Source organism: Polypterus senegalus, chromosome 8, assembly GCF_016835505.1.
Source record: "Polypterus senegalus isolate Bchr_013 chromosome 8, ASM1683550v1, whole genome shotgun sequence".
Taxonomy (NCBI): Eukaryota; Metazoa; Chordata; class Cladistia; order Polypteriformes; family Polypteridae; genus Polypterus; species Polypterus senegalus.
The window spans coordinates 79195525-79219482 of record NC_053161.1 but is presented as its reverse complement, the minus strand read 5'-3'; the positions used below and the strand labels follow the sequence as shown (position 1 = coordinate 79219482).

Here is a 23958-nt window from a genome sequence, read left to right as displayed (position 1 = left end):
AGATGAACCGTCGCCCCAGTCTGACGTCAAGAGCGCTCTGGAGCAGGTTTTCATCCAGGATGTCTCTGTACACTGCTGCAGTCATCTTTCCCTTTATCCTGACTAGTCTCCCAGTTCCTGCCGCTGAAAAACCTCCCCACAGCATGATGCTGCCACCACCATGCTTCACTGTAGGGATGGTATTGGCCTGGTGATGAGCGGTGTCTGGTTTCCTCCAAATGTGACGCCTGGCATTCACACCAGAGAGTTCAATCTTTGTCTCATCAGACCTGAGAGTTTTTTTTTCTCATGGTCTGAGAGTCCTTCAGGTGCCTTTTGGCAAACTCCAGGTGGGCTGCCATGTGCCTTTTACTAAGAGTGGCTTCCGTCTGGCCACTGTACCATACAGGCCTGGTGGATTGCTGCAGAGATGGTTGTCCTTCTGGAAGGTTCTCCTCTCTCCACAGAGGACTTCAGGAGCTCTGACAGAGTGACCATTGGGTTCTTGGTCACCTCCCCTGACTAAGGCCCTTCTCCCCCAATCACTCAGTTTAGATGGCCAGCCAGCTCTAGGAAGAGTCCTGGTGGTTTTGAACTTCTTCCACTTACGGATGATGTAGGCCACTGTGCTCATTGGGACCTTCAAAGCAGCAGAAATGTTTCTGTAACCTTCCCCAGATTTGTGCCTCGAGACAATTCCTTTGACTTCATGCTTGGTTTGTGCTCTGACATGAACTATCAACTGCGGGACCTTATATAGAAAGGTGTGTGCCTTTCCAAATCATGTCCAATCAACTGAATTTACCACAGGTGGACTCCAATTAAGCTGCAGAAACATCTCAAGGATGATCAGGGTAAACAGGATGCACCTGAGCTCAATTTTGAGCTTCATGGCAAAGACTGTGAATACTTATGTACATGTGATTTCTCAGTTTTTTTATTTTTCATAAATTTGCAAAACTCTCAAGTAAACTTTTTTCACGTTGTCATTATGGGGTGTTGTGTGTAGAATTCTGCGGGAAAAATAACTTTAATCCATTTTGGAATAAGGCTGTAACATAACAAAATGTGGAAAAAGTGATGCGCTGTGAATACTTTCCGGATGTTCTGTGAGAGTGTGTGTGTGTATATATATGTATATATATATATATATATATATATATGTATATGTATATGTATATGTATATGTATATGTATATGTATATGTATATGTATATGTATATATATATATATATATATATATATATATATATATATATATATATATTTATTTATTTATTTATTTATTTATTTATTTTCAGATGCTAGTAATGAGACTAATTTAAGTCAAAATATTCTTACCCATCAGGTATTGTCAAAGCATGGCTGTCGTTGCCTAATAGTATAATACAGTACAGTGACACATGCTGGAAGAGTTTAGTCAGATTTTAAATATTCACAAAACAAGGGTTTAATGTCCCCTTATAATATACACAGACAGGCTGTCACATAAAGTGTAACATATGCAAATATAATAACATTAAATAGTTTTATATACAGTCCATTTGTTAATTTGAGGATACATTCACATTCAGTTTCATAAACTTTTGAAGTCTTAATGCCTGGAGTGGGTCAGTGCTATTTGTTTTACCCATTATTATTTCATAATAAACTAATACACAAAGCTATAATCAAAATAATCTCTAATCTTTGTCATCAATTTTCACTCCTTTGTGCTGGCCACATCATTTGGGTTTTGCCCTTTGCTCGTATGCCACTGGATTGCTGTCTGTTGATTTATTTTCATGTCTTAGGAATTGCTATAAACTTCTATTTTGCTATTGTATTGTTATTAACTTGAAGAGTCATAACCCATGCCGCATTTTACTATGGGAGGAAGACTTATAACTAAAAATTAAAAGAAAAATGCCATTTTTATTTCCAGTTATGTTCAAAATTTTGAGTGTTCAGTCACTATTTAATAACATTGTACTCGGACAACACACCTTAAACTACAATGCTGATCATAAGCTTGGACTTGGTAGTTGCCTTCCCATTCTGAAACTTCCGTACTGTTTTTTTTTTTTTTTCTGTTCTTTTTTGGATGGGATAAAGGGTCTAAATGGATCTATGTAAAGTTCCAAAATGGATATAGATTATACAATATTAGGTGCTCTAAATAACTAAAGGCCATGTCACATTTGATAACTTTTCCTTTTATTTTTAGTTGTAGCCTTCATTTACATAATCTAGTATGCAACTCTTGTCTTTAGTCATATGTGTGACTTCCATGTACATGAGAAGTAACAACCAGTCAATGCTCATTTGGAAGTACAGTTCATATAATACAACCTTGAGGAATAAGAATTTTGGGTGTTTGGGACTTTACAAACAGAAGAAAAGCTCATCTGTCTGATTTTTCATGTTTTATGTACCACAATAGAATGGGGGGAAAAAAAGGACAGAGATTGCACTAGCCCATAAACCCTTCAGCAGTGGTTCCATCAGGCAGCACATTAATATCTTTCACAAAAAGTGGCACACGCAACTGTGCTGGAAAGTTGGCATGCATTCATTAAATGTGACATGCTCTGTGATTTTCAGTTGTGTACACTGACACATTCTAGTGACGAGATTAGCAATTGCAATTTGCAAGTCTGACATACACAAAAATTAGAAACCGCATAATGTGAAATTGGCTTAATCTGCAAGTTCTGTAGCACATTACACTTTTTCCCTCCCTGAAATATAATTAGATATGGACTGTTAATGTACAGAATGGTACATTTTCTTCTATTTGTGTACTGTGAAGCTGGGTTTTGTTAATATTAAATTGACATTTTTCATCTTCACAAGGCAATGTTTTAGCAATGCTAACACATGGTTATATTTGACTGGAATTGCAAGATAACATTTAATTCTGTAAAACTACTTACATTTAAGATTGTAAATTATGCTGTAAATCTTCACATGAGGCACTTTTTGTCTTTGGCAGTTAATATGGTTTCATCCATTCATTTTTTTCAACTGAATTTGTAGTGTAACAGGTACTGTGCCATTAGTTATAACAAAGACCAGTTGTTTATTTTAAGATGAGAAGGATTTCTGTATCAATACCCTCGGTTGGTTTTGATCTTTATGATAATACCTAAAGCTGAAGTTGCTTCCTCCCCTTTTGTTTTCCAGCTTCAAGAAGTTTTGCTGGACTACATCCCAAATCCACAGCTGGAGCTAGTGCTGGTTATGCTGATTGTGCCTTTCATAGTCAATGTGAGTAAAGCCTTCAGGATAGAGTTAGTGCCGGTGGCTTAGCAATACAGATTATCTGTCCCTGAAGGGGTTTCTAATAGAACATTTTTTCCTACAGGCATTTACATTTTTATTTGTTTTAAATGATTTATGATGTTTTCTTTTTGTGGGGAGGGAAAGTACTATGAAATTTCTCACAGGTTAATTATGGTTATGCAATGGATAACATTTATTATCCACATTAACTATAAATGTTTAATTGTCATAGTTGTTGTTAATGAAACATATGATCAAGTTGTGTCAGTAGTTTTTTTTTTTTTTTTTACACTACTGATTAAAGAGGTGTTTTATTCTGTTTAACTATGTACAGTACTTTCCAGTGTAGTGTATACTACCCATACGTGTACATTTTTGTCATTTTAAGTGTTTTTACTTTTCCTAATAGTTTGATACATTTTCAGTGCAACATTCTTTGAAACATTCAGAAAAAAATTCAGAACCAAATATGCAGAATATATACATTGTAACACATGTTTAACCGTTTTTTGAGCTGCTAAAGTGGCTTCCAATAAATTTTATTCATATTGGTAAGCATCTACTGGCTCTGAACATCAGTGTAGTGTCATTTTGGCAGATCTTCACATTCGTTAAGTACTACAGAGTGCAGTCGTAAGTTTTGGTGCAGCTTTCAGTTGGATTCATATCTATGCTTTGATTGGACCACTCAAAGAATACCCAGTTTTCCAGAGTCATTCTGGCCTTCTTCTTGCTTGGTACAGATAAGTGAAACAAACTTCTGTTAGTGCATCTTGAGTTTTTGGCTACAAAATATGAAATGTGTATTTATTGCATGACTGATTGTAAGCCTTTAGCATCAAAACCATTTAGACATTTTGGCGTGTGCTGAACTATTTCCCAGCTGCCTTTTCAAAATGCTTTATTAATACTGATCCAATTATTTCAGTGTTAGACTTGACAATTTAAGTCTGTTTTGTATAATGTAAAACATTGACAAATATGTACTGTTTTTTCATATTGCAAAAGGATTGCCTTCCTTAAGTTACTGAGCATTATTAAAATTGGCTACTCTACTTAAGTGTTACGCCTTAAAGCAGTCGTTTTCCATCTTGGTCCTGGAATGCTGCCACATCTGTAGGATTTCATAGCAACCTTTTTTTTAGCTTGGTGTCTGATTTTTCTCAGTTACTAAACCTTTATTTAAAGCTTGGTGTTTGGAGCTTCTGGCAGTAGAGTCAAAAGTTGTAAACCGCAGCCCATTAGTTTATTCCTTCCTTCATAATTAATATGCACTATTTTTCTTCCTTTTTGCTTCCGATTAAGTGGCATATTCATGAAATGGTATTGTTAAAAATTTCTCTCACAATAGTTTACACTCCAGGAAGTAACCATAAAGAATGTCAGCGTAACATGTAGAATGTTACTAAGAAGACCGGCCATTCTGTGATCATGAGCTATTCGGGGGAAAAAGTATTTGCTCGGATACCAGAAGTATAACTGAATCTACTGTATAATCTTATTTTAAAGAAGATCACAGCTAAAACCACATTTCCTGTTGGATAATCATTAACCAATAATAATTCCAATAATAATAATAATTAACTATTTATATAGAAATCGAAGATGTTGGAATACTCAATAGACATTGTATTTTTATACTTTACTGTACAGTACAATAAACCACATAACTGTAAAGCACAAGGTTTTAGTAAGCCTCAAAAATGTGAAAGTGGTCATTTTTTGGAATGTTCTCACCCAACTTAAGACAGACCATTATGTACAGAATTTAAAAGTGCTTAAGAAAAAAAATCAAACTGTTCAGCTATAAATTTGCCTTATTCCAGTTTGTGATTAGTGGTACCCTGCCTTACCAGCAGCAGGTCTAAAGCAAGAACTAACTTTAAACAGGTGAAAGTTCCACTGTTATTTGCAGTAAGCCAGTTTAATCAGTCAGACTTGCATGCCTGTCTTTGTAATGTGGGAGGAAAACCCACACAGACACAGGGAGGACATACTAATTACAAGTGGACATTGTCTGGGCTGGGATTTACACAAAGGAGCTGTTAGAGTGCACTACTAGAACATGCAAGTCATTAGAAACAATAACTAGCAGCACAGTAGTTTCCTCCATGACTTGCTTATGGGTAAGTATCAGTAAACCCTCTTGTAGTACTCTTGTTTGCAGAGGAAAAACTCATGGAAACTAAGCTATAAGCTTATGACTGTTTCCTGGTTAAAGTTTAAAAAAAACTTAGGTATTCATGCCACAAAGTTTATAGTTTAGAGGTTTTAATTAGGAATTGTTTGTACTTTAAAGGCATTTGCAATCATTTTTTTTATTGTTTTTTAAGGCAATTATGTTTTGGGTGGTGGACAGTTTGCTGATGCGAAAATATAAAAACAAGAAGGCTCTGGAAACCTTGGAAAGTAGTTCAAGTGCAGAAATCTCAGCAGCATCAGTCAGTGAAGAATCACAGGTAAGAACCCTTAACGCTATGTTTATGAACATACTGAAAGATCTTTTATGTTACTGTATGTATTATGTGATCAATTTATTATGTAAGACAGATGCACAATATATTTAAAAAGTAATTAATTAGGGTATTACAGTACCAGCACATTTATGTTTAAGTGTATGATATTGAAATTATTCAGATCCCCAGCATTCTTCTCCAAGTGGAACTGTCTGCCTTTAACTGAAATTTTTATTTTTTGCAGTCAATACAGTGCCTAATAAGGTGATTGGCATTCACACTTGTTTCACTTTTACTATGGCCTTTCCTGCCAATAAAAATTGTTAGCACTGATTGTTTTAAATTCCATTAAAAATTACACAGTTTTGCACTATAAGTTAATAATGGATGAACACAGAATTAACTTTTAACCATACATAATTAAAAATTGTTAAATTAAATGCACTTCTCTTTTATAGATTATGGTCAAATTTCCACAAGTAGGAAAATTGTTTGGATTCTGGAGCCCGCTTGACTATCTGTCATTATAGCACATAATGAGTAATTATTATTATAGAAATTTTTCTTTTTTAAACACTTTTGATGTTAAAATTTAAATTATTTTGTTTAGTGCATTGTTAGCTAGCAACATGCTAAGGCAAAGTACATCTTTCAAATATTGTTATCGCTACCATTTATTATATTATTTAAATGGTCAGTTGTCATATTATACAAGGGAGCAATAAACGGAGCAATTCTAGTTCTATTTTTCTGTGAAATATATTTACACAAATATCTTTGTATTAAAGCTAGTGGCAGCCATTCCTATAAAGTTTAAAAGCAAAGTGGAATCAAAAAGCTAAGAGTGTGTATTCATCCTTTTTTTATAGTGCAAAGAGTACTTCAGTGAAAGGCTGTTACATCAAATATAGCATATGCAAATATAATAACATTAGTTTGATGTACTGTACATTTGTTGATCTGAGGATGCATTCACATTTCATTTCATAAGCTTTTGAAGTCTTAATGCCTGGAATGGGTCAGTGCTATTTGTTTGACCCCTACCTTCCAGAGTTCGATCTTTCTTATACTTTTAGATAAAGATCTATAGATCATGGTCATGGCAGCAGAACAAAGTCCATTGACAGCTAGTCTTCTTGATTTGCTGCTTGTTCATGGCTACCCTGCTATTCAGTTAACAGTTTGTAGTCTTTATTGCTTAGTCCATAAAATGTTTAAACATATCTCTCACAGTATTGCTTGAATAAGACACAGTTCACAAGGACATTCTGATTTCATCTTTTATTTACTTTGTTTTGTACATTTTGACATAGTTATGGTTGCTTCTTTAACCCACTGGTCTTTTTGTAATGGGCAGGAGGTTTGCATTTTGCTGAACATATGAATCTGTAACCACTAAAATACAATCTCCTGGTATGAAAGGCATTTGTATTATTTGTTTCATTAAACTAGAAAGCTTTGCTTAATTTCATGTTATCATTGGACTTTGTATTGCCCAACTAGGTTTCTCAACTGTGCTTACAATGATAAACATGGTTTAAATTTGGTCTCTGTAAAGCAAAGTGTTGCTCCATCTGCCTAATGTTTGCTTTCTTTTAAAAATAACATTGCAGAAGTTTAAATCCGTTCAGGAAATTTAGAAGAACGTGATTATTTTGTAGTGCAGGTAAAACACATTGTACATATTTAAACACCAACGGTTAGTGGTGTCCTAATGTAACTCTACTTCAACCAATAATTACTTTTCAAAGTTGCTACTTATACTAATAAGATATTGGTAAACAATATTCTGGATTATGTAAAAATGGTGTTATATCTGCATTATAGCTTCCCATCAGGAAGATTACCGAATTATGTGTAAAATAATTTTTAACAACCTGTTGTTTTCATCTGCTCAACAATGCAACTCCAAGGTACGTGGTATAATAATCCATTGTGCATTTTCCTATAGTAAGTGCAGATAAATTCCATAATAGTGCCTGCCTTTCAAGTTCATGAGGTAATCATATTTACATATTATCAGTAGTACAGCCAATTTTGTTATCATTTAGAAGATACTTTTATTTACATGGTTTCACAATAAAGTATGTTATACAGAGTGCTATAGCCCATCCTGGCATCATCATCTTCAAGGCAGGAGCCAATTCTGGGTCGGGCAAACCCACCACACACGCACAGGGCCAGTTTAATTGTTGTAGAAAAACAGCATTATGCATTTTTTTAACCAGTAATACTCAGGACTAATACACCTAGATATACTGAGACTCATCTCTATATACAGCATCAGGATTTGACTACTTCCTCCTCCTCTGGAGTTTTTTCTTATGCGAGAAATCAAGAAGTTGCATAGATACTCACAAACTGGATGCCACCGGAGATGTTTTCCTCAGAGTCCCTAAAAAATTCATGATAAAGGCACTTTGAGGAATGAATTAAGTGGAATATCACCATGCCTGATCTGAATAGACAGTTGTTAAAGCCACACATTGCCCCCAATAAACAAGTATTATAATATTCAGAGGTGGAAGAATCTCATCCACGTTGAAATTACCATCCTTAACTGGTTTTGATGCAGGCAGGCTCATGTTCTTGATATCTGTGTAAATAGACGTTCAATTTTCCTAGAAAGAAATAATAAATAGACATCATTTTAGTCTTGTTTTAATTGCAAGTCATGGATGGTATTCTAGGAGGAAGAGGTTCATTGGAAAGTAGAACAAACCAATGAGGCATACTGTTGAAGTACCACTTTTAAAAATATATTTGGGTATTATTGAGGAAAGTCCATTCTTCTGCTTAATCAAGTTAACATTATGTACTGGTGTCCTGTTTGATATTTTGCATTAAATGAAAAGTTGTACTGTATTAGGCTAGGTATTAACATTTTTATATATCTAAATTCAATAACCTTTTTTTTTTTTTTTTTTGTACTGAAAATCTGGTCTAGAGCTTATTTAATGAGAAAGTACATCTGCAAGCTATAACCTCTCTGAGCTCCACTCTTATTTCTGTTTTCACCTGCCCAGTTCAGTTCTGTTTGTGTGCTACAGCTTTTAACTCACTGATTGCATTTTCTTAGTTGTTCTGAAGGGTGGGTTTTTCCTGGGCTGAGTGATAGATAGATAGATAGATGGTGGTTGTGAAGGGTAGTGTCATTTATGTCTGTCTTAACTTACAATGTAATCATAATGGACTTTTAATAGACAAAAAACTGTGAATCTATTAAAACATCTTCTGTTATGTTTTTGAGCACTTCACACTGTGCCTGGCATAGCTGCCTGGCAGGAGGCCTACAGAACAGTAACCCCAATAGCATTTTGTAGTTCAGTAAGAGCAAAATTTGGCTTCCTTTGCACAGTCTGATTTTTGCCACAGACCTTACCAGAAAAAGCAAATGGAGAGTGAGTTTGATTATTAAATAGATTTTACACATTTACTTGATATCAATCTTATTTAGATCATTTGCTTCATGAAAATGACTTAGCAATATCATAATAAACACAAATATTATTTAAGACAAATACCTCAAGGAAAATTATAGGAAGCAACACTCTGTTATCTAAGTCTTTTAATTTGAGTTGCTTTTAAATTTGTTTCAAATTTTGCAAATGTACTACTAAATGTAATTGGTTGCTGTATTTAAGAGAATGGGTTGATATTTTAATTGAGCACAGAATGCTTTGCTTTGAAGTGGGTGAATTTTCGACTAGTTACTGACTGAGCTTAGATTGCAAAATTAATTTGCAAAGGTATTTATATGTACATGAGATTTATGATAGTCCTTTTATTGTAAAATGTCATTAAAATAAGAAAATCCTTTATTTGTCTTGTGTTTTAGTAGCTCTGTAGTCATGGGGCCTTGTACATTTAACAATACTCATGTTCATTTACTGAAAGTGGGCAAAATAGTGGGTTCTTTCTCTCTGGAGGCAAAACTGAATGCTTGCACTCCTTCATTCTGGCCAATAGCCAAGGAAACATAAATTATCTCATTGAAGCAAAAAGGGGAAAAAGTGACATTTATTTTGCATTGAGGTCATTTTCTGTGAGGTAATTAGAATATCTTGTAAGCAACCCGAAAAACATTTTTCAACATGGAAATTGTAGTTAATATTGGTAGTATTCGAGTTTAATGCACATGTGACATTTGTGGCTCCATTTCGTACATTTGCAGTCAAGACCAGGCCAGACCTTTTCTTGCAAGTACTTTTAGTACTTAAATACTTATAGCTCAATGTTAGTAGTTTAGTCTGACCTGTAATAACTATCAGTTTCTCTGAAGGCAATGCTTCTATGGTTCTAGGGACATTAATAGTGTTCTGATTTTTTTTTTTTATTTTATTAAATACATGCTATACTTGCCACCAAACTCTAAAATTTGGCCGTTTGCTTGGTTAATCAACTGCAAATAACTCTCCACCTCCACCCCTCCTCTGCTAAGTCTGAAGTTCACTGACAAGAACTTTACCAACTATTTACACATTTGTTTTCTACTTACTTTGTTGGCCACAAAGTCTACTCTTTTACTAGATATCATCTTCATGTTTTCCCTTGCTTGTGTCTACCGAGTACGTGACAGCCCAATAAACATAGACCTCTTCTGTTCAGTCAGACAGGCTTGCATTGCTGTGTTGTGTTGTTGTGTTTAAGATCCCATGCCTATGTAACGTTTCAGACAGTGTGTTACTGTAGCTATCACCATGAGAGGCTCTGGTCATAAATGTGGGCTACTGCAAAATCTGGGAATAAGTATTATAATGTTGACCATTTTAGGGCGGCACGGTGGCGCAGTGGTAGTGCTGCTGCCTCGCAGTTAGGAGACTCGGGTTTGCTTCCTGGGTCCTCCCTGCGTGGAGTTTGCATGTTCTCCCCATGTCTGCGTGGGTTTCCTCCGGGCGCTCCGGTTTCCTCCCACAGTCCAAAGACATACCAGTTAGGTGGATTGGCTATTCTAAATTGGCCTTAGTGTGTGCTTGGTGTGTGGGTGTGTTTGTGTGTGTTCTGCGGTGGGTGGGATTGGCTCCAGCAGACCCCTGTGACCCTGTGTTTGGATTCAGCGGGTTGGAAAATGGATGGAGAGATGACCATTTTAATTGGATCTATAAAGCTTTACTTTTATTAGTCATATTCCTTGAAAGTGTTATGTCTATGAATACAGCTGTTTTTTTTTAAAGGGTTCATATATTTTATATAGAGTGTTGCACTGATGCAATGTGAGAATGAAGATTAAAATGTCATTTTTTTATTTATTCTCATTCTCCATTTGTAATTTTTTTTTTTCCTTGGGCTAATAGCATCATTGGGTAGTAAACTTTATGGAAAAAAACTCACATTTGATATTTTTCATATTTTTTCTTTAATGTAGAACATATGGTTATGATATAGAAATAATTATTTCTTTTATACTGTGCACAATATGCATATAGAAATAAAAAATGGTTTGAACAGTAAATGCTTCTGCTGGATTTGTTTCGACACAAATATAAAACCAATTCAGTTTTATTGTCCTTATACCAGACACTCCAATAAAATGTATTTGTTGGTAGTTCATAATCGTTGAACATGCAGTGACAAAGTACAACAATGTCATGAATCAGGCACAGGTCAGTAAGTATGAAAAAAGAGTAAATTTAAAATTAAACCACCTAATACAAGTCGTAGGTTTTCAGTTTGCTCAGTCCACAGTGCAAACCCATCCTTGAAACTGGACGAAAAGTACAATGTGGGCAACAGCTTGTCTAGTTTTAAAGGTTTTAAAGATAGACTTAACAGTTGTTCACACTCTGAGGAATCTGTGCACTGAGCTGTTGTTTGTTTGTGTTCAAGAAGGCCTGAAGAAGAGTCACAACTGCAACAGTTTCAGCTTATTTTTAGAATGGAGCACATATTGCAGATTAATCTAGTAACCTGCACTAGATGGCAATGGTTGCTGGATTAAGGGTATCAATACCTTTTTCTTATTTTGGCTAGTTTTTATGCCCTTTTTGTCTATTCATTTGTTAACATGCCTTTTTAGCTGTATAACTAAAATGTTTTAAAATTCTTGATATTTGTATTGTCAAATATCAAGGTGAACATAATACGGTTTTACCCTTCATTTGTGATTAGACTACAGGTAAAATTCCATTACAACGAACTCCCAGGGACCTAAAAAATATTTTATTGTAATGAGATTCTGTATTTGTTACTATAGTGCTTCCTTTAACTTGGTGTCCATGCATTTGCAATAATTTCATTGGCTTCTTTCGCATTAATTTTAATCACCTCCTGCCTACGAGTTATGCTGTCAAGAATCTTTCTCAGCATTTCCTTGTAATAATACACTTTCATGGTGCGAATGATGCCCAAATCCAATGGCTGAAGCACTGCTGTGCAACTGAGTGAGAGGAATTCAATGCAAACTTTATCTAAATGTAGAAGCATGTTGTGGGCAGCACAGTTATCAATCAGGAGCCGAATCATTTTTTTCTTCTTCATATTGTGAGGTTCCTGAACTCTTTTGAGACCCACTTCCCATCCAACAGGAACGACAGGCTGAAGTGCGTCCCGAATCGCGATTGCAGCGTCTGTGGAAGATTTTTTGTCTGTTGCCAGGGCAGGGCAACATCAGGCTCATAGTGCTGCAGTGAAGCAACACAGAAGCAAATCATAAAAGATCGGGGTTCAGGCATTTCAAGCTCTTTTGGGCACTTCGTTATAATGAAAGTATCTGCTGAATGTACTTCGTAGTACGATATTTCTATAGACTCGTGTCATATGGGGAAACTGTTGGGACCATAAAAATGCTTCGTTGTAATGAAAATTTTGTTGTAAAGATATTCGTTGTAACAGAATTTTACCTGTATTTCATATTAAAAGAAAGATGGCCTGAAAGCCAAAAGTGAGCCTAATTGTCATGTTTAGAATTGAAGGACAAGTGGTGAGTGATAAAATTAAATATTACATATTATATAAAATGTCATTTATAATGTAACTAGCAAAATACCCGCGCTTCGCAGCAGAGAAGTAGTGTGTTAAAGAAGTAATAAAAAAGAAAAGGAAACATTTTGAAAATAACGTAACATGATTGTCAATGTAATTGTTTTGTCACTGTTGTGAGTGATGAGTGTTGCTGTCATATATGCACACACACACATATATAAACATACTTTGTATATATACATATAGATATATACACACACATATATACATACTTATATACACATACATCCACATATATATACATATATATATAGTACTGCATTAAAATTTTTATTAAGAAGAAAATTTTACCTTTTTAAACTGAGGGAAAATATGCCAATAATTATTTGTTAAGGATCTCTTAGTATACCATGTTGTCAGTTCGGCCATCTGGTTGTAACATGACCAAGCTGTGCACTGAGCTTACTCTTGAGCATGCAACTTACAGTTGGCCATGTGAACAGTAATCTTGTCTCAGATCTCACAGCTTGGATTGCTGCTGTCATAATCGGTTTGAGTTTCATGGTTTGTTTGAATTATGACAGTATTTGCAGGATTTGTTGTATTGAAGTGACATTCGGCATCTGTCAAGCGTTGTAAGCACACAACCGGTTTCAGCGATAAAATCACATCCAGCTTTTGAGAGTTTAAATATTCATAAACATCAAAGTGTCCACTACTGAAATCGTCACCTGTAAATCTAAGATGTTTAAGAGGCATTGGCGGTTGTCGAAAGGTGTAAAATATTTGGCCATTTCAGTACACTTGAAAGCGACAACCAAACAATTCAGAGGCAGCCATCAACTCACATGCAGAACCATAGGTGAAGGGCTTAAGCATTTCACTCTTATAGTGCTCCTGTGTAGTATAATTATCTCCTGTACCGTCATCAGTCCACACCTTGAACCTTTCCCAGTCATTCAATACATAAGACACAATGTTCCTCCGGATATCAAGAGTGAGCCTGATATGGCCGTGCAATATGTAACAAAGAGAATGGAAAAGGTAGGTGGTATCTCCGGGCATGGAAACCACTCGGTAAGTGATAGTTCTTTGAACGATAGTGATCATCTCGATAGACATGGTAATGGGGGTTGGAATGATAAAGGAAATGGGTACCTGAGCAATGTAAAGTAAGTGTAAAATACCTATACAATAACTATAATTGTAATAAACAAACAATAAAACAGCAGAGAAGCCGTGGATTAAACAAAAAGGCTGTAGTTATCTGTAGGGAGACGTGAATCCCGTGGCGAAGCAAGGAAGGGAATGTAGAGACTGGAGCGACGGACGGCCTTATATAGGCAGGCAGCCAATAACGTGGGAGGCGTTGGAATGGGGGACCCAACGCCGCCTCACACGGTGACCGAGCTGCAGGCTATGGATGTATATATGTACGTAAGTAAGATTCAGTTAGCGTTGGGAACCCGTGTACCACATTTCTTGAATATGGGCCCATAAGTAACAAAGACTGTTGAAAAGTTCAATATGGCGTCAGACAGTGGCATCATACCACCGAAATAAGTACGTACATTGGTTTCAGTTAGCTCAGGGAAGCCACCTACCAAATTTCGTGAAGATGGGGCCGTAAATAAGAAAGTTCAACATGACGGACATTGTTGACCGTTATGACCATTACACGTAGAATTTCAAAATGAAACCTGCTTAATTGTTGTAAGTAAGCTGTAAGGAATGGGCCTGCCAAATTTCAGCCTCCTACCTACACGGGAAGTTGGAGAATTAGTGACGTTGGAAAATTCAATATGGCGGCCGACAGTGGCGTCATACCACCGAAATAAGTACGCACATCGGTTTCGGTTAGCGCAGGGAAGCCGCCTACCAAATTTCGTGAAGATGAGGCCATAAATAAGAAAGTTCAACATGGCGGACGTTGTCGACCGTTATTGACCGTTATGACCGTTACGTGTAGAATTTCAAAATGAAACCTGCTTAACTTTTGTAAGTAAGCTGTAAGGAATAAGCCTGCCAAATTTCAGCTTTCTACCTACATGGGAAGTTGAAGAATTAGAGATCAGTCAGTCAGTGAGGGCTTTGCCTTTTATTATTATAGATATACACACACACGTATATAAAATCTTAATTTATTTATCCATTCCTAAACAATTACATGGGCAGGCTATTTCGTATCAGTGCAAAACGCTGCTTGTTAAAACGGATGACTCCCGCTCTTACGTGCAAGTCTGCGTGGATATTATGAACTATCGTATCTGTTCAAGTTCTATTTAAATTTTAAATAGAAGGAATTTTTATTTAGTCGACAGAAATATCTTTGTTAGGAATGTAAGTTAAATGTAGGCATCATTGTATAAATTTTTCTTCACCATAGAAATGTAAAGAGTAAATTCGCCTTACATTTCAATCAAAGATATTTGTGTCGACTAAATAGAACTTGAAAAGATATATTTTTTCGAATGTGATCGCCCAATTTAGATCGAGTTGACGCGCATTACATTGAGCCTGCGTGCTATTGTGCTTTCGCCTGTGTGCCTCAATAAGTCACCCTCCCCTCGCTCTTACTTTTTTACCGTTCATCCAATGATTACACTGAGTATGGCTTTACCAAAACAATCATTGATGGTGAATAAAGTATCCATTATTCATAAAGCTTCAATTGGTGATCTGTCTTTCTGCGTTAACCACATATTTTTTCATACGTCTCAAACCAAAGGGATGCGAGGGTAAAATGAATTGGGAAGCGCTGATATATATGTAGGTGTGTGTGTGTATATATAGATATAGATATAAATAGATAGATATAGATATAGTTTTTCACACCACTGTATACAGTATATCTATCTATTTGCCCCCTTCCTGATTTCTTATTCTTTTGCATGTTTGTCACACAAAATGTTTCTGATCATCAAACACATTTAACCATTAGTCAAATATAACACAAGTAAACACAAAATGCAGTTTTAAATGATGGTTTTATTATTTACGGAGAAAAAAATCCAAACCTACATGGCCCTGTGTGAAAAAGTAATTGCCCCCTTGTTAAAAAATAACCTAACCGTGGTGTATCACACCTGAGTTCAATTTCCGTAGCCACCCCCAGGCCTGATTACTGCCACACCTGTTTCAATCAAGAAATCACTTAAATAGGAGCTGCCTGACACAGAGAAGTAGACCAAAAGCACCTCAAAAGCTAGACATCATGCCAAGATCCAAAGAAATTCTGGAACAAATGAGAACAGAAGTAATTGAGATCTATCAGTCTGGTAAAGGTTATAAAGCCATTTCTAAAGCTTTGGGACTCCAGCAAACCACAGTGAGAGCCATTATCCACAAATGGCAAAAACATGGAACAGTGGTGAACCTTCCCAGGAGTGGCCGGCCGACCAAAATTACCCCAAGAGCGCAGAGATGACTCATCCGAGAGGTCACAAAAGACCCCAGGACAACGTCTAAAGAACTGCAGGCCTCACTTGCCTCAATTAAGGTCAGTGTTCACGACTTCACCATAAGAAAGAGACTGGGCAAAAACGGTCTGCATGGCAGATTTCCAAGACGCAAACCACTGTTAAGCAAAAAACATTAGGGCTCGTCTCAATTTTGCTAAGAAACATCTCAATGATTGCCAAGACTTTTGGAAAAATACCTTGTGGACTGATGAGACAAAAGTTGAACTTTTTGGAAGGCAAATGTCCCGTTACATCTGGCGTAAAAGGAACACAGCATTTCAGAAAAAGAACATCATACCAACAGTAAAATATGGTGGTGGTAGTGTGATGGTCTGGGGTTGTTTTGCTGCTTCAGGACCTGGAAGGCTTGCTGTGATAGATGGAACCATGAATTCTACGGTCTACCAAAAAATCCTGAAGGAGAATGTCCAGCCATCTGTTCGTCAACTCAAGCTGAAACGATCTTGGGTGCTGCAACAGGACAATGACCCAAAACACACCAGCAAATCCACCTCTGAATGGCTGAAGAAAAACAAAATGGAAGACTTTGGAGTGGCCTAGTCAAAGTCCTGACCTGAATCCAATTGAGATGCTATGGCATGACCTTAAAAAGGCGGTTCATGCTAGAAAAAATAAAGCTGAATTACAACAATTCTGCAAAGATTAGTGGGCCAAAATTCCTCCAGAGCGCTGTAAAAGACTCATTGCAAGTTATCGCAAACGCTTGATTGCAGTTTTTGCTGCTAAGGGTGGCCCAACCAGTTATTAGGTTCAGGGGCAATTACTTTTCACACAGGGCCATGTAGGTTTGGATTTTTTTCTCCTAAATAATAAAACCATCATTTAAAAACTGCATTTTGTGTTTACTTGTGTTATATTTGACTAATGGTTAAATGTGTTTGATGATCAGAAACATTTTGTGTGACAAACAAAAGAATAAGAAATCAGGAAGGGGGCAAATAGTTTTTCACACCACTGTATATAGAAATAGTTTTACTGTGAAATAATGCAAAGAGTTCGCGACACGTGTTTCGCCCTAATTTTGGGGTCATCAGGCGTACACACTCAGTGCATCCCCTCTCGGGAATCGAACCTCGGACGCCGGCGCTAGAGGCAAAGCCTCTTCCATTGCGCCACTGCGTGTGGTTTGTCTATTTGAGAGTATGTAGATCAGGGTATATACCCGTGCTTCGCAGCGGAGAAGTAATGTGTTAAAGAAGTTATGAAAAAGTAAAGGGAACTTTTTAAAAATAACGTATCATGGTTGTCAATATACAGTAATTGTTTTGTGAGTGTTATGAGTGTTGCTGTCATCAAGGATTTGATTATCATTATTTCTTTCAATCAGGTTCGTATTTGTAGGATGTGTTGTGTTCAAGTTACATTCCGTGTTTGTCAATCGTTGTAAAGATAACAGGTTTCATTCATCGATTTGTTTCTTACTGCATCAATAAACAGCTCGTCTTCCTCTTTATCTGAGACGTGACACACTGCATGCACGGGTTTTTTTTACACTGTCTTCCTTTAGCAGGGCATTGACTTTTTCCACCTTGTGCTTTGTTTCCGCAGTAGCTGCAGTTATGAATATGCTTGTATGTATCACACGCTTCATATTTTTTTGCTGCCTTCTCAATTGTGTAATTCGGTTTTTGTTCAGCACTCTTTGGAACTGTTGCTTTTTGTCTGTGTACTGCGTCAGTTCACGTGAGCCGCTCGGTGTACATGCATCGAAGGTTCCCAGCTCTGCTTGTGCTATCTCGTGCGATGTCCATGGTTTTATTTAATGTTAGCTAAGACCCAGCACTTAAAAGTTTCTCTCGCAGTTTCGCTGAGTTTGTGCCAAACACCACCCTGACCATCTCATCTTTGTCTGCATAAGCACAGTCCTTCACCCGTGAATATTTATCGGCAGTGTTTCTATTGGATTGCCGCTGACGGACGGCCTTATATGGGCAGGCACTAAATTACGCCTCCCACGGCCATCGAGCAGAAGTCTATTATAGTATACGGACGAAAAAATAGGTTCCAGTTATGATCATTACGCGTAGAGTTTCGAAATGAAACCTGCCCAACTTTTGTAAGTAAGCTGTAAGGAATGAGCCTGCCAAATTTCAGCCTTCTACCTACACGGGAAGTTGGAGAATTAGTGGTGAGTGAGTGAGTCAGTCAGTGAGGGCTTTGCCTTTTATTAGTATAGATATCACTTTAGACATACTGTTGTTGCATAAAGAGATGGTGCACTGCATACAAGTGCTTGAGGGTCCACATCAGTGTCAAGCTGGTCTGGCCTAGTGACAAATAGTAACTATGTAAGACAGGGACATGCAGACATTTTTTACTTAGGAAACTAAACTCCTTTAAAGCAGAAGATTGGTTTTTTTTTTGGTTGAATATATTTCTTCACTATTGTGAAGTACTGTATATTGATTTCCTATGTGAAATTGCATTCATTTTTTTAAATTTACAACAATGGCTTACCCACTGTTGACGTTCATAACGGAGCTAATGTATACTGGGTCCAATTGTGAAAAAAAGCCTTAAAACTCACCAAGTACATTCTTTTTCAAGCCAAAAATGTTACTACTTATTAATTTGTCTATTGAGATTACACATATATTGCAAAATAGCATATTCATGTAGTTCTAGTTTAAAAAATAAATAAATAAATAAAAGTTGTGAAATTCAGCCATTATGAAAGGAGACTGGCTGCGCACATCAATTCGCCGCTTATCTATCTTAGCGGCAACCTTCAAGACTGGTTGGGCATACATCTGGAGAAATAATTGCCAAGCAACGTTATTGGCATTGAGATTTGATACCCTGATGTGAATTGTTGTCTCTGTTCTGTAGACTGCTAGGCAATATTAACTGAAAAAGTCATAGTTACAGTGTTTTGTGTTATTTCTCTAGAGCTTATTTTGTTATTTCACATAGATTTTGCCTGCTGCTACTGGTTTATAAAATGCACGCTTATACTTCAGTGAGAGAGAAAATATTGAGCAAAAACACATGGAGTTGTCCTAACTTCGCCCATGAATCCTGCAGTGAGCAGAGAGGAGAGTAAGAAACGCATCCTTAACTTGAGAAAATAGTACCAGAATTCTGTGATAAAATGTATTACAAGCTTGCCTCAGAAATGCAATATGCATGTTTTCTTAAATGGAAAACTTCTTCAAAGTGAATGTATTCTGTAAGTCTTTTTTTACAATGTGACCTTGCTGATCATTAGATTCGTTGCAAATGGGAAGGCTAATTATTTCTTTACATTTATAAAATATGCTTCACTTCTGACTGCAATCTCATGTAGTCAATTAATATATTCTTTGGTTGTGAAGAGAGAACTTTAACCTGAAAAACTTTTCTTATAATGTGGATAGTGACATCCTTTACATTTTCTGCAACTCTGTAAAAGCCAGTGTGATTTTCTACACAGTACCATGCTAGGCCAGTAACATCAGTTCAGGAGTGGCCCACCAAATGAATGAGGTAATCAAAGGGTAACCTTAGTTATGGGACATGCACTCAAATCCTCTGAGGTTAGTAATGAAGGAGAGAATGAAGACAAAACTGAGTTCCACCATGAACAATGTTGGATATCTTCTCGATTTCACACTGGCATTCAGTACTTTTAGCCATCAAATTATTCAGAAGTAGTTTGTCAAGGAACTCTATTGGGGCTCCTTCATACCAATGGCAATAAACCTTTATAAAGTCTCACTATGACTGCTCTCTTTTCATTAGCCAAGTCAGAAGGTTTTTTTTTCCCTTTTTTGTAATTTTTTTTGTATTTTTGAAGAGCATTTTAAGGCAGAAAAGTGCTATCCACCCTTCCATCCATTTACCCATACATCTATCCAAGTTCATGTTAATAAATTGTGTAGAATGAAGAATGAATTAAAACAATGTTAAGACTTCTTCTGTGAAGAGCTCATAATGAATTAGAGACCAAGTCTGACTTTGTGTACATAAAACTCCTCATTTGAGTTTGAGATTTTTAAGTCTCTTTGTCAGTTTATGTTTAAGACATGTATTCATGAGTCACTTCTGAGCACATTGACCAATATTGCCTTGGGTAAAGTTGGCTGCAAAATAGAGAATAGTAATAAAGAAGAATAATCTCCTACTCCTTAGCAGCCTGTGCTATTATACTGGGCTGTTTAGTCTGCTGACACTCACTTTTTAACAGAAGACAAGACGTGAATCTTTCCTCTTTCATTAAAACCTGGATGTGTCATTCCTCTCATTGATCATTGTTCCTGCCTGTAATCTGTCCTTTACCCTGTCTGCATTGTTTTCCTAGCTTTGCTGAACTGTCGTTATTTAGACCAGAGACCGGTAGGGTGAGTCCTAGAGTGTCACATTTGCTGCAGGAGGATTTCATTTCATTTATCAGTACCCCATGCCTGAATTAATTTCTTAATTAACTGATTTCATCCTCGTTTTGTCTCTTTGAATTTCAGCATTTTTGGTTATGAGTATAGTTTAGTATATCTCCATTTTAACACCTTTCAGAGTAAGGTATCTAGGTAAAGGCGACTAGTTATTCTGTAACATATGGCTAGTTAGCGGGGAGAGAGACCCTGCTACCACTCCAGCTTTCCAGAGCTTTTAATTGTATAAACTGAAATGAACACTTACGAAGATCTTTATTATATATCTTTAAATCCCACACATTTGTTTCGATAAAAACATTTTTGTAAAGCTTTAAATATAACCAATGCAAGACTCCTATACGGTTGCAATACTAATTACACCAACAATTGACATTTTCAAATATAGAAGTACCATTCAGTTCTTTGCATTTTTTTCCCCTGATATAATTGTATGTGCCAACTGAGAACAGTCTTAAACAGTTAGCATGTTCCCCAAGAAATGAAACTTTTTGGCTCAGCAGTCCAGTTCTGTCAATAACTACTTTCCAAGTAATCCAAAATCCGTTGGATGTTAAGTATTATACCAGTTCCTGACTGATACGCTTGTTTTGTGGTTTCAACAGTGTTGTCCTTGTCCTCAATCTCCGCGCTAAGCTTTTCTCTTTTTAAAACCGGCACATAAAAAACATGCACACTTAACATTATTTATATTACTCTATATTTATTTTTGTACTGGAAACACTGAAAAGCAGAGGAAAATTAAAACATCCATCAAGCCTTCCTATTTCTAAACTCCCTATTATCTTGAACAGTATCACAGGGAAGTTAGAGGCAATCCCACAAGGCAAAAGGCAGGAACAATCCCTGGACAAGGTCACCTGTTCATTGCAAGGTATACATGTACATCAGGGTTCAAATTCACATCAGCAGTTCACTAAATGTTTGGACTGTGGAAAGAACCTGGAGTACCTGGAGAAAACCAGCAGAGCACAGGGAGATAATTCAAACTCCCCACAGGGAAGAACTAGGATGTGTACCCTTGTCTACTTACTACGCAATTTTTTTTTTTTTTTTTTGTCAACCATTATTTACCTTGCACTAGTCACCGTGATAATCAGCACAAGAATATAATTTAAAAAGGAAAATAAAACAGTCTTAAAAAGAAAAAGGTTTGTGCTGCCAGCTACTATAAATGCAAAGGTAGCATGGTAGGAAAAATAATTAGACCTTAAGCCAATTTACAGACATTACTTAACTATGCTTCAGGAGTCAGCAGTAAGTGAAATCCTGCTGCCACTGCTCACCCCAGATTAAGACCTTTGCTTTCGAGGATCATGGCAGCCTCACAGTCCAATGTGGGAAATCACATTTCCCTCCACCAAGAGTTGAGCTTCTTGTTCTTTATGGCAAAACATTATGCTGTGCAACTCAGAATTGTATTCTTAGGCATTAATCAATGTTTTTTTCTGGTAATAGTATTGCACATTTCCAAGTCTGAAGAAACTTCAAACAGAATGATAATACAGTTTTTGATTTTTTTTCCCCCTTATTGAGAGGACTTTTAAGATGTTGAGTATATGTAGTCTGTCCTTCTTAGCCATCTAGAGGGACATGAAAAGATATTTAATAAAACCAGAGTAAAGATCAAGACGTTGATGCATACTGTGTTTAATCAGTTGGCTCCATGTGTTCTTTTTTCAATTTACAGGTTTAGTTTTACTCCACTAGTTACAAACTGTAGGTTGGTTTGTCTAGGTTCACTGTCTGCACTTTAAAGTTGTTTCAGAACGCACATTGGACTTTTTCATCTGAAATCACCTAGGCAGGATTTAAGATCACTGTTGGAAACAGACCAATGTTTGCTATTCTTTTTTAATATTTTAATTTAAATAAAACTCACTTCTTAATGTGTTTGTTTATTTATAAATTAGGTACTTCTGGCTGCGGAACATGGCAGTGAACCTTCAGAGGCTCAACCAGAGGGAGCAGACCTGAATTTTGATGAAGCCGAGAGAATGAATGTCCCATATTGTGAGGTTGTATAGGGAGCAACTATGGAGCATTCTTATGTGACCATTACTCTGCATTACCTTCAATATTGCTCAAATGTTTCCCTTCAAATAAAGAGTGTGTGTGTATTTAATCATAAATAGAGACATACTTCACCACTATTCCCTCTTTTACTTAAAAGATTATTACCACTCAAGTTAATATGCATCCATTTTAAGGTGCTCAACTACGCCTTACAAGTGACATTTTGAATGTCACTTTTGATTATATTTTCATTTTATTTAAAAGGTAAAGGGTACCATTATTGTTCAGGTTACAGCTAAATTATCCAGAAAACCAATGTTTAGTTATATGATGTTTTACATAGTCTCAATGTATTCACGTCTCCACGTGCCATTTAAGTTACTTTTGTTGACCATTCAATGCAAGATTCACAGTTTGCTTTGGAGGTGACTTTCATGTGCTTTATGTTTACACTATACCATTTTAAATTTTTTTTTTTTTTTTTTGAGTAAAGGTGGCTGCACTCCTGATTTGTTGAGCAAGTAATTTAGTAGGATTTGTGTTAATAACTTGAGGTTTTTTCTTTTTTGTTTTTCTTTTTATTGCCTTTCTGTCAGCTGGGCCAAATTTCCTGGTGCTATGGCAAGTGCTGCAGAGTATTCAGTGTTTACAGAGCAGCTGAGAGGAGAGTTTAATATTTTTTCACTTTGAAATAGTCATGACTGGGACAACAATGTATTTCAGCTGCCTTTGCTGATATTTTAAAGATCAAGGCACTTTAAATGTGATGTGTCCAAAGTTAAGCAATAAATAGCAATATAAGCGGTGTCTGTATTATGTAGTGCAAGATATCTTATTTACCAAAGTAGGGTATTTTATTTATCCAAAGCGGAAATTTTTGTATGAATATACTTTGAAAAACAAGTTGGGATGTATTGCTTATTTTTTATTCAACTGCAGATGAGAATACCATATATTTATCTTTCTGCACAAGTAAGTATTAATAAGAAATGTTGTTTTTGAACCACTACAGTCTCCGTTATCCTTGCATACAGAATGTACCAGCATATGAAAAAGTGGTTACATGTGATAATGATGCCGTTGAACAATACAAGTTTACAGAATATATAGTTATTCACAGATAGGAACCATCTAGCATAGAACTTTCTTTCATTTAATTAAGAATGTTATAAATGTAAAACTGAAATTGTACAAAATATGTCTGAATTATTTGCATGTTTATTTTTTGGAGCTTCTCAATAAATATGTGAGCTTTTTTCTACTCTATAAACCATTTTAGATTTGCCTCTTTTATGTCATATAATTAAGGATGTGCCACACTTTTGTTATACTTGTGAACTTTTATTTGGTGTTCATAACATTCTTAACACCTCGCCAATTATTCACCATTCTCTTTCAGACATATACAATGGAAGCCTGACGTCTGAGGTTGTGTGGAATTCTTCACACAGTTCATAGGTATCCATTTAA

The 23958-nt window shown here is 36.2% G+C and overlaps 1 protein-coding gene across 1 annotated transcript in view; it reads left to right on the top strand.

Moving 5' to 3' along the window:
- The window catches only part of tmem110l (transmembrane protein 110, like), a 121593-nt gene extending 98429 nt beyond the window's left edge, over positions 1-23164 (top strand). The window contains exons 6-8 of the mRNA XM_039761322.1: positions 3145-3228; positions 5577-5702; positions 22386-23164. Coding sequence (XP_039617256.1) covers positions 3145-3228; positions 5577-5702; positions 22386-22499 — 324 coding nt within the window. The 3' untranslated portion in view covers positions 22500-23164. The remainder of the gene's footprint in view (positions 1-3144; positions 3229-5576; positions 5703-22385) is intronic.
- Positions 23165-23958: the final 794 nt, after the last annotated feature.